Source organism: Cimex lectularius, unplaced genomic scaffold (genome assembly GCF_000648675.2).
Source record: "Cimex lectularius strain Harlan isolate CLEC.00 unplaced genomic scaffold, Clec_2.1 scaffold33, whole genome shotgun sequence".
Classification (NCBI taxonomy): Eukaryota; Metazoa; Arthropoda; class Insecta; order Hemiptera; family Cimicidae; genus Cimex; species Cimex lectularius.
In genome coordinates this window covers 2,123,770-2,136,149 of record NW_019392683.1, presented here as the reverse complement: position 1 = coordinate 2,136,149, position 12,380 = coordinate 2,123,770, and the positions used below count along the sequence as shown (strand labels likewise).

Sequence of the window (12,380 nt, the reverse complement as noted above, 5' to 3'; positions counted from 1 at the left end):
TTTTACAATTGCTGTTTTTCAAATAGATTACTATAGCATGAGCTCGTTGGGTTCATCTTCACTCTAGGGCTCAAAGAATTTTAAATGCCTATTTATTTCTTTAAAACAACAACAACAAACAGATGTGTTTATATTTTGGAGCTAAGTTTAGCTGTACTATTAAAGTACAGATTGATGTTTCAAATTGCTCTTTAAAAGCAAACATTATCTAATCCATTCAAAACCAACCGTGAATATAAATCACACGTTATTTAAGTGAGTGTGACGGGATGAAGGGTCGAGGCCCGGTGACCCGTCGTCCTCGCTCCATACATTTCAGCTTGAGCAACCGTTTCATTTCCTTCAAAGAGGACAAGTGCGAACAATCGAAGCAATTCTGCTTGAGCGACTATGTACCACACCTTCACGGATAAAGTACAGGCTCAATTTATCATTTCAGTGAGGCAATGGAATAAGGCGATCATAGAAAAGTTGACTCTTAATGGAACTATTTGATTTCCTATATATTGAACGCGTATAAGTACGGCTTAATCGCCGTTATGTAACGGGGAAATTCTCCAAGATTACGCTTTAATATATCCCCAAGGGAATAATCCCACAATTTACCGACTTTCAAGAAGTTACACTTCCCTTGTGAAGTCCGAACAATGACTTGAGTAAGGTTGAACATTCCGTTTGACAGTTTTGTTAAAACTTCGTACAATTTTGCTTAATGAATTGTTGAATGAAGCTTAGCACATAGGCTCTTGTCTCGAATTACTGTTGGACTAATACGTCTATCTTTATGGTTTTTGAAGTATTAGATGATGTGGAATGTAGTCAAATAGTCCTTTTTTGTTTCTATTTGTCTTTCCATGATTTGTTTGTTGACACTGTAGAAAAATCGTGTAAAGACAAATAAAAACCAAAAAATACTATCTTTATAGTCTTCACGATGCATTAGCAAGTTTTCTTCACTTTTTCTCCGGCTTCAAGGTGCCAATTTAATACTAAAATCAATTTTAACCTTTGACTTTTTAGAGCCGCCTTTCAAACTCCATTACAGCATATTAAAGGCATTCTACTTTATTATGAAATAGGTTAAGCAATTCCATTTCCACCCTTTCACTTAATGGTGAGATCTTCCTTTTCAATTGAAGATGATGTTTTCCTTTTGCAAATAATCCGATCCTTGAGGGGCGTGCATTTTTCTAAAAGGAAGCTCATATTAAAAAAAAGGAAGTTTTACAAATTGACCACATACGTCGACCAATTTCGTCCAATAAGCCTTAGATAATATTCTTTAACAGAGTTACAGATCTTTTATCAACCGATCACTTATGAAAAGGTGTCTGATATCAAGTGTGACATATTTAAACATTATCAATTATATAAAAAAACCTAATCCAAATTAATAAATCTGATTGAATAAAAGAAAGATTTATCATTATTATTAACTATTCTTTATTTGCTGACATTTGCCAACCAGTTAGGAAACTGTAAAAATGAATGCTTATTAATTTCTTAAATTTAATTTTTGTGCCAAGCTTCATAGAACTTATAAATTTTCCTCCAAACTTATAAAGGATGTGTGATTCATTTGGCGGATAATTTACAGTCGCTGAACGCTAGGGAAAAATGAAAATTTCAACGTTTTGTCACGATTGCATATTTGTTTAATGCAAAATATCCACACTACCGGTTTTCATTTACATGTAGATTATCTGAAACGTTGGAAAGGACGTCGCATTTTTCCTCACCATTGGCAAACGGAATAACTTACGGGTAAGACATATTCGCATTCTCTGAGTCGTTTATTATATTTTATTTTTTCTATATTAAGAGAAAGCCAGATAATTTTGAAAACGGTTAGGAGCACAAAAAAAGACAAGTTTCAAGGTTGAAATAACAGGATTGTGGTTAATACGCTAGATATATTGATAATTAAAATCATAGACCTGTTCAATATTAATAGGGGGGAAAGAGGTCAAGATTATGCTTTAATATAAAGCAAAAATAATATACTTTTTGCATCTGAACATGTAACATGCCTACTAGAATATGTATTTTATGTTATGTTATTATTTTATTTTTTATGTTATGTTATTTTCTGTTATGTAACATAAAGTGTTTCGAGAGGTTTCCAAGCAAGAACACCTGAACTTAAGATTATCTCATTAGTTGTTGTATTTTTTATATATAATGATAATGATAGATCATCCCATCATGACTGATGTTATTTCCTTAAAAGAAATGCTTTGATACTTAGTTTGAACTTTTCAAGTAAGATTTAAACATACAAACTTGGAATATTCGTTTTTTCCGTAAAAACTCAGATCTTCCCAAATATAATCTTTGACATATTTACCTCATTCTTGCTAGACAGCACTTTCAAGATAGGCCTAAATGATCACAGTTCTCAATTTATAAGGAATCGTTAGTCCTATTGGTTTTAAATTATTCAGAAATCGTGAGATGCAGTCTGGTGTGAGATCTCACGATTTTTGAATAATTATCGATTAACGGTCACTAATCAACACACATTGGTTTTAAAGATCTTTTTCGAAATTTTACAAGCTTATAATGTTTTAATAAAATTACACTAAGAAAGTATATTATTTATACTCTATTCTATTGAAAAATGGCAAAAGGAGGGAAAACTCATAAGGTGGGGTTGAGATGGGGAGTTGATGTCCGAGTGGATCGAGGTCACGATAGCTCAGGTGGTAGAGCAGCGGCGTATCTAGCCGAAGGTCGTGGGTTCGAATCCCTCTCGTGCCATTAACTTTTTTTCATCTCAAATAAAAAAACCTTAATTAATTGTAATTATTTATACTGTTCAACAGGACTGCTTGACGTGATGCTCCAATGTGATGGCAAATTGCTTCTTCTATTATTTGGAAGAGTGGAGTGTAAGTTGGGTTGTAAGGGGATTATTATGGGTGGAAAGTGGAATTTGAAGAATCTGGTTCTTGCCAGGTCATGAAAGAAAGGAATGTTAAGGTCGGTGCGGATGGTGAGGTTTGATATGTCTGAAAGCTACGGATATTGGAGCGATTATTTGAACTCTAAAGTTCTAAGTTTATTCCTAGTCAGTAAGTTTATTCCACCGGTCAAGTAGTAGGTACTGTTTTAGTTCCAGACGTTCTAGTCTAGTGTGGAGTTACATATCAGTCGCCTGACTAGGAATAGTCCAAGAAAAAAGTGTCATCTTAAGGAAGAAAATTCTTGTGTAAAGGAGGTAGTGAAATACTTCGTAAAATTTAAATATTGATCTGTTTGTAAGGTATTGGTTGAAATAAAAAAGCCAGCGTCACAAGCTGGATTCGAACCCACGACCTTCGGCTAAATACGCCGCTGCTCTACCACTTGAGCTATCGTGACTTCGGTCCACTCGGACACCAACTTCCCATCTCAAACTACCTTTCGAATTTTTCCTCCTTTTTGCCATTTTTCAAATGTCGTGTAATCAGGAATGGACCTAGTATGCTTGCTTGGTACACCAGCGTTAACTGGAAAGATCAAAGAGAATGACTCTCGAAAATCTGAAAATTTTTGTTGGAAAGATTTGATGGTATTTGAGGATAAGTTGCTGTTGGGAAGGATGCCCTTGAGCTTATAAAACAGCCCATCGTGCCATAATTGGTTCAACGTCTGCACGACGTCGAGAAATATTCAACATTTTTTTAAGCTCAAGGGAGGACGCGATGTCATCTAAAACACTTTTATATTACAAATGTCTTTATTTTAGGAAGAAAAGACATTAGCTTGTTTTGCAATTGCCCAAAAATGTTTTTTAACGATTGAGTTGCTAAGGAGCTGAACTAAAAGGCAATATGAAAGACCTTGCCAGACACGTTTATACTAGCCCGGTTGTTGCGATTAATGAAAGGCAAAATAAAAATCATTTAGAAACTTGAACCAGATCACGGTTTCAAAATAATTAATTATCGACTCAAAAAAATTTTTTTTTTACTTCTAGTTTTTAAATTATAATATTACTTACCTAATTTGGCGACAAGCTGGATAACGACGCTGTCGCCTGCGATAGCCCAACGGACTTCGTAGGCCAAATCGTCGCTTAAAACTTCACAGTTGAGCTTCGACTGAAATAAAATTCTATATAGTGGACTTTACATGGAAAAGAAAGGCCCTAAGTCAACCATTGGGTTTCAACTAGCTGCCCAAAACTCAAAATGTACCTGATTTGTCTTTTTTTTTTCTTTCGCGGACTGTGTGGCCGGTGTCATTATTTGCCATCTCATTGACAATTCGCTCGTTTAATAAGTCAACGGTTCATTTGTGTGAAGCAACTTTGGGCTCGTCGGGTTGCATCAAATATCGTTACAGCACACTTTAGCCATTCCCGCCGGGTTCATTACAAGCGTGTCGCAACTCAATGATGCAAGCGCACCTTCTACATTCGCTAAAAATTTTTTTATTCTAAAATAAGTGACAAATAGCTCGTCTATTACTATTTTCGGAGGTGCACTGATAGAAATGAGTACGCAACTTTTTTTAAAATCCTTTAATTGTACAAAATAAAAAAAATAAAATTACAATCTATAAAGCTCATATATATTATTTCTGAACTAAAGAAATAAAAATGTTTTTAAAAGGTTTAAAGCAGTGTGATTTTTACACTATTAGATTGTATCTAATCACAGGTTTGCCTGGTAACTAATTTTACAAAATCACAGTCCTAAGGTAACTTATTGTTTACTGGCCTGTAACAAATAGAAAAAATGCCTTGCGAATACTACCAATATTACCTGTAAAAGCAAAATTGTTTTGGTTTTTGATTAGAAATTTTTCTCTCGCAAGATTTGAATCGATGTTTTTGATTTGTTTTAAAACAACAATTTACATATGTACATCGTATTAATTAAATTAATTTCGGTAATTTGGGTAATTCTGCTGTTGGAATGCCCTCCTTTGGTCAAAGAACCTTTGGTCGTTGGCGTTTCGTTGGTTAAACTGGTTAAACGCCTGTCTCTGGTCGAAAGCTCTCCTTTGAACGAGAGCGTGGTAAGGATTCGGAAGATCCTGAAGAGGTGGCTGTTGAAGAAACTGTGACGGTTGGTGGAAAACCGGTTGAATCAAGTTGTTCTGGTGGGGAACGAACTGCCTCCCTTGATGAAACGTCGGTTGCTGCAAGGCGAAATTCTGTGAATGAGGTTCGAAACTGTGCGACGGCTGGATCAATACGTTCGGCGTTTGGGCGGAATGGTAATTTTGGGCGAAAGAGTTGAAACGGTTTGGTTGTTGTATTACATTGTCCTGATGATGGAGCCCGGTAAAACCGTTTTGTTGCTGGTTGTACTGATTAAAACGATGCTGGGGCTGTTGAACCAACTGGGTTTGCCGCTGCTGCTGTTCGGGCTGGGGCTGGGGCGTTTGCAGCTGAAGAGGCTGGTTTCCGACTTGAGTGAAAACGAGCGGCTGCCCACCGGGTGTCAACGATAACGAAGACTGGATGTGAACTCCTTGTCCTCTTCCTTCGAAACCCTGTATAAGGGGGGCTGCGAATCTGTGAGCGACCGGAGGCCTGAAGGTCGTCGGTTTGATCAGCTCGGTGTTAAAGAGTGGCAGGACGTTTTCAAAACCTATCTGTTGCGGTTGTTGTTGATGTATTGAGTTTTCCTGTCTAAGTGATTGCTGAAGGGCCGGCTGGGGGGAGCGTTTCTGGAACAATAAAACCCCTCGTTAGACTTCCCATCTCGGCCCTTCAATGACTTTTAGATTTTCCGTAAAGTCGCTCTCTTTGCTCAGTCAAGTCCAATCGTTCGGTTGTGTCCGTTTTTGTCCTGTTCGTTACTTTTCTTCTTTTGCAGTGAGAGCGGCCTTTACGCTGAAACGCGCAGTCTGTCTGCAACGCCCTTGACTCTGTTTTACAATCCAAACTCTCTCACACTTTGACATGCAAATTATCTAAAGGTGAATCTCATCACGACTAAACCGATCTGGTATCATAGTATGATAATAGATGTGATAATGTTTACTCTAAAGCATCGATAAAGTTCTTTGTACCGACTGACCTATCGCAAAGCGACCCGGAATCTTTATTGAGCAAGCTTCAAGCCCCACGGGAGGATTCAGCTTCCGGATTACCGTACTTGATCAACCACCTAAGAGCGTCTCTACAAAAGTTGAAATATCTGGAAATTAAAGTGGAGAACATCGCCGGCCCTCGATCTTGAAAATCTAGGACGACTTACTACACGCTTTACATCCTCTAAACAAATGTCCCTGGATTATACAATTTTGGGAGAAAGGTAAACATGACGCAAGCGTTGCACAAGTAAATATGAGTAACGTCTAGTCCGAGGGGTCAGCAGAGATCGTTGATCATGCACGTGAAAGTAAACCCTTCCGCAAGCAATTTGTGGTGGAATCAATTTGTAAAAAAAATTAGGGAAAAAAAAGAAAACATCTTCCTTGTTTAAATGCAAAGAGGGATAATTTCTATAATTCTATAAACGGCTGTAAGCTCTGATTTATCAGCATTCTTTATGTTTCCCGCCTGGTTCGCACTTGGAGAAAGGTCAATATCAAATTAACTGTTGAAACATAAAACCCATAAAATACATTTTTTATATTTTTATGAGCGCTTGCAAAACATTTTCTTTACATGCTATTCAACCGGAATTGATTTGCTGAACTAAAAAATAAGTCCTTAAATAATAGATAAGTCCAAAAACACCAATATATAAGACAATATTTCCAATTTTTGAACAAAAAGTCATTAATAACGGATTGAATAGAAATGTTTGCATACTCGCCTATCCTGCTGTATTCAATGCTCTACAATAGTGTTATTAAGGGTCTATTGTCTCCAAAAAAAGCTTGAGGCTCGAAATAATTGAGTTTTTTCAACAATGCTTTTAAGTTCAAGCACCTCGAGTGACCACCAGTTGAAATTGTTAAGGGGTATGTTTTGCCAAGCCCAAGTGTGAGGGAATATAGCTTGTCGGATGGAATGTGTAAACAATCGAAAGCCTTATGTCAATTAAACATGATTTATAAGCGAGTTGTCAATAGTCTTTTAAAACATAGACGTGCTGCAGGGAAATTGGCGTTGCGAAACAAACCTAAGTCGTCGATTTTTTCATTTTCGTTATAAAATAAAAAGAATATATAAAAACAAATCAGAATTAGTTTTGTTTTTAAATTGCAAAATGCGGCTCTGTTTAAGAGCTTTTTGTCAAACTTTCATGGTAGACCATGTTAGTTCTCTTTTATTAGAAGCATGCTAGTTGACTCATTTGATTACCCAATGGTTGAAGTAATAAATAATAGCTGTAAGTAAGCTCTGAACGAAATGAAATTGCAGGCTTTCGTTGTTTTTTTCTTTAAAAAATATCACTATATTGCCTTCAATTTTATTTCAGTTCGGATTTGATAACTTAATATTACTTGATTATAAAAGCTCTTTTTTTCTTTTTGTAATGCTTAGTGTCGGCAGTAGTGAAAGAAGAGGCGGTGCTTTTATAATTAATTTTATCGTACGTGTTATATCTTCTATAACACTATTAGCACATGTTGAAAAAGAAAGGGAGTGACATCGTCGTGAGAAAAAGGGAAGAATGAAAATATCATCAAAATATGCCAAGGCGTTGAACCAAGGCTAAAAAATTAGCATCAGATTTTTTCGAAAAAAAGAAGAGTTGATTCAACGAAGAGTTGTGAGAAAGTCTATTGGTGTATCGATTATCTCATATTTACGAGATGATGATTTTTTTTCTCATACTTGCTTTATAACTGAAAAGTGTTTGTATTATAACTTTGTTAATATTCCCACGCCGCGTACGGATCACAGGAAGCAAAAGGAGGATACATACTCATTATTACATAAGGCTAACAGTTCGACTGTGAAAGAAGGCGGTTGTCCTTGCTTCCTCAGGTTCGTCGTTCCCTTTCTTTCTCGGTGTGCCTCGAATTTGAATCTTGACCATGCCGACATGCGGGCGCTCGTCCAATAACAAATGGGAGCTCGTACGAGTGAAAATTGAATCAAACCGACACCTCCTTACCTGCGGCGAGACGCCGAGCATTTTGAGCGAAGGTGGCACGTTGAGACCCGAAGGTATCTGGATGTGGCCGAAGTCGACCGTGAACGCCTCGCACCAGACGCCGAAGTGACCGATGTCGAAGACGGTCAGGTCACCTGGGAGGGTCAGCACTATCGTCTTTCTCACGTACCTAGATGTTAACAGAAAAAAACAACGTTACCAGCAGTTTGAAAAATTTCAAAACAAGGCGGACCACACCAACACACGTCTTATTGTTAGCTAAATTGATAATCCCAAAGCACTGCAGTTTTTCGGCTTATCCTTATACTGGATCCTTATTGTATGAAATAATATGTCATTGTTATTGCTGCAATCCTTTTTATTCGGTCTTTTGGGTACATAGGTCTCCTTGGAGCTGTTGCTTCGAATTTGAGGTTAAAATGATCAGTAGCTTATTCCTCCTCTTTGAGGTCATAGTTGAATATATGATGAACAACGTATATAACACTATGTGTAGCTGTTTCTCAGGTGACAGACATAAATCCCCTGAGTTTTACCCTATTTAGCTGAATAAACTTGGGTGCAAGTTTTGGTGAAGGGTTTTTTATTATAAGCTTGTTGTGTCTGGCACCTCTAGTTCGTTCAATTCTTCTTTTCCTTTGTATAGACTATTCCGTAGACAGCCCTGAGCTTGATCTTGTTATGCGTCTATAATTCTTCTTGTAGATCCTCTGGCCAGTTTGTCTGCTTGTTCAACTCAAAATCCTTTTGTCCTCTGGAACCCAAGATACTGTCAAGTTGTTATGTTTCCTAGGTTTTGGGGGTTGTAAGTAAATTCATACACAATTTCGGATGTGACATTTTGAAGCTGTTTTATTTCATGCATAAGCACACAGCTTTACAGAAGATTGCTCAAAATTTAGGTTCGCACAAAATATACCCGGTTCTTCACTGGTTCGTCTGGGTATCTTATGATTTAGTTTTTGTCCCTCTGATTTCTTCTTTCCTTGGAATTCTTTTAAAACATGTTTGTGCAGGATAACATATTCCTGGTATGATACTGCTATACTGATACTTGGGTCTTATAGACCCCATTTTCAAGAATAGGTCTCTGATTTTATTTGTTATTGCTGCACGGCCGAACGTTAGTCCCCATCCAAATTCTTTGTTTTTGGATTCTGTATGAGTTTTCCCTTGCTCCTTCTTGCATTTACCTTTAGCTTCTTTATGTATAGTTCCAATAGAGGTAGGTTTAACAGTGATTCTAAGGTGTGGTTGTTGTCATTGCTCATGATATACTCATAGTCAAGTGGAATAATTGAGGTTTGTAAGATTTTATAACTTACGTAAATATAGATAACTAGATAGAAAACTAGCAAGTTTCTAGCACAAACAAACAGATTGACAAATAAGTAATAATAGATAGTTTGATAAATTCATAGAGAGATATCTAGTTAAAAAAAGTTCTAAGTCTAGCAAACAGTCCCGACCTAGCACCTTCAGATTACCATTTATTCTAATGGCTAGGCCTTTTTTAAGTCAAAACAATGAAGTTAAGCAAAGGCTTAGTTGTAGGCTTGGAAGTAATCACTGTCATTAAAATGGGCTTAAATGTTTGCCCTTTGACTTAGGAATCGATAGAAAACTAGCTTGAAAAGTGTGAAAAAGAAAATCAAGTTAGATTGTCCATCAAGTATTTTTAATATTTGGATTCGAATTCAACATTTTTCTTGCAAATCAGCCCGATGACGCATCCGAATGGAAGACCGTACGGTCCAATAATTCCTAACGGTCCCACGATGTACTGTTTTTTTTAATTGCCAGAGGGAGATGATTCATACTTGATTTTACCTTTTGAATCACCTGGCAACTTTAGCAAAAACTTCCTTGTTTAATCTGAAAAATAGTATCTTTGGGCTACAAGAAAACCCGATAAGTATGTAACAACTGTAAAACGAATTTGGCTCTGAAGAATCTATAGGATCAAAACAATTTAAGAATTTATTGGGTATGTGGTCCTTGACAATCACATACCCAATAAATTCTCAAATACAAAGTTGGCCCATAACAAAATAACATTGAAAACAATTTAATAAATTTCAAATAATGAGCTCAATTACAATATAATTACTAAATTAAAATCTTTATAGATCTTTAACGGGTCCAATGTTTCTCCCTGTTTATTCATATAATATATTATATAAAGTGAAAGTAAATTCTAAATTTGATAGTTGTTTTGAAAATATTTCGATATTACTGGCCAGAATTTTGTAATCATTTGTATCCAAGGAGGCAATTTTTCTTATTCGGCCAAAACTTTATGAACTGGTTACGATGTAAATCCTACCCAATTCAACATTTAACAAAAATTTTTGGTCGTAAATTAAGCCTAAATTTTTTTGTCAATTTAGCTCAAAATTAAATCAGAAAAACGATTGGTTTTGTAGCAGTTTCAAGTCGGCCAGTGTTTATTAGAAGTTTTTAGAAATTCAAGCCAGTGCCTTACTTTCTCAAAGGAGTGATTTTTCCGTTTTCGTCTGGAATCCTTATCCCCTGAGGGCTCGGGTTGGGCCCCCTTCCGACCCAGAATTTGGCATCTGAAACAGAAAAGGCATTCATTACTTTCTTCTTTTCTAATCGCCCTCTTGTAAAATGAAAGTTGAAAAATTATCAATCGATCGCGTTTATCAAATTTCCTGCCCGTAAATCAGCGGGTATCTTTATCAGTTTTGAAAAAAGACAATTTCACTTGGAAAAACTATTCAAAATCAAATAAATAACTTTCAAAAGAAAATATAGAGCCGGGTCGTCAGAGAAGCTCTCACGTATCAAGAGCACTGTCGATAAGTGGCCCTCGGAGGATCTGACTCGTAGGAGTAATCTTCACCCGATTAAGGATAGGGCATGCGAGGTTGACACATGGACACTTACTTTATCTGGCATGTAGAGAAAAGTTGCTCGATGTGCTCCACCTAGTTGAGGAGTGCAATTCATATAGAATAATAAATAGGCTTAATATAGAGAGAGAGTAGGAATGACACCTGATATGAGAATCGTGCTTCAATTATTGGGTCCACGGTTCCGATTTTTGGAGGAAACATGGTTGTTTTATTTTATATTATAGTTTTTCTTGTGTATCTAGCATGTGTATAGAGTGAATGCATTTATTAACGTGAATGTACTTATTAGCATGGTTGTGTAGTGTGAGAGGGTCGCGGAATAGCGAGTAACCCTTCTAGCATCAATTAGGTTAGTTATCTGTTATAATTATATATTATTAGGCAATTTCTGTTTTCTTCTAAGTTTCGATTGAGTGTGGCATCAGAGTTATTCTTGAAGCTCAAGGGCATTTTCGAAGGGCTGACTAGGTTATAATGGCTGAAAACATTTCGGTTACTTATTGGGTCCGTCTACACTCATGGGCTTTTGTAGTTACTAAATCGTTTCGGCTTTACGTCATCTTACGTGAGGCGTCTTCTCCTTTTAGCACACAAACTACGGAAAACCCTGCCCTGAATTTCTAGACCAATTCCGTTAATTTCTAAAGGATTTGCTATGTAGGTGACCGTGAATATCGAGACTTAGCGGACCCACAAAAGCCTCAGATATGTTCAGACTTAACATATGCACAATATAAACATTTATAGAAACCTGTTAAAAGATGCGTAGCTTCACTTTATTACCATTTCTACCTTTCTAGATGTGGAACAGGCTATCGATACAGTTATCAGGGTCTACTCAGTTGGCTAAAGGGCAACGTACACTTTACAGACTTTCTGGCTTAAAGGTACTTTCTTGGGTGGAGCACCTTTCTTTGCAGAGCGTCAGTGTAGGAGTTCCACAGGGTAATGTCCTGGATCCGTTGTTACACAGTATTTACTATCTCCCATCTCATTATGACACTACGATTTTATGTATAGATACATCATAAAATCCCGATTCATTTTTGTTTACCGAAAACATGAGAGTCACCTCTTTTCCTTACAACATTCGTTTACAAAGCGAATCAAAAAACCAAAAGAACAAACTTTACCATCCGGCGCATCCCTCTTCTTCCTGTCTATTTCAATTATAATCCTCTTCTAATCGAAAACGTCTTCCATCACCTTGGGTAGTATTTAGACAAGCGATTCAGCTGGTACCCTCATACACGGCATAAAATAATAGAACTGAACCTATGCTACCTACTAATTAAACGTCTACTTGAAAACAGAACCAAAATTATACCCATTAAGAAGAAAAACTCATCTGCACGACCATACTAAAACCTTTATGGACTTGACTAAAACATACAACATTGAACTCTGAACTAACTAAAATCTCCAACCTCAATCAAACCCCAGACTTTGCAAAGTGTAGGGTGTTTCCAACGGCAATACACACATTGAC

General features: G+C 36.7%; 1 protein-coding gene across 1 annotated transcript in view; it reads right to left on the bottom strand.

Annotated features, from left to right (window-relative positions):
• LOC106662547 (protein Skeletor, isoforms B/C) overlaps window positions 1-12,380 on the bottom strand; it is a 50,597-nt gene that overhangs the window by 5,260 nt on the left and 32,957 nt on the right. Inside the window, exons 6-8 of the mRNA XM_014386723.2 lie at window positions 10,498-10,588; window positions 8,013-8,181; window positions 3,986-4,085 (exon numbers count right to left, since the gene is read on the bottom strand). Coding sequence (XP_014242209.2) covers window positions 3,986-4,085; window positions 8,013-8,181; window positions 10,498-10,588 — 360 coding nt within the window. The remainder of the gene's footprint in view (window positions 1-3,985; window positions 4,086-8,012; window positions 8,182-10,497; window positions 10,589-12,380) is intronic.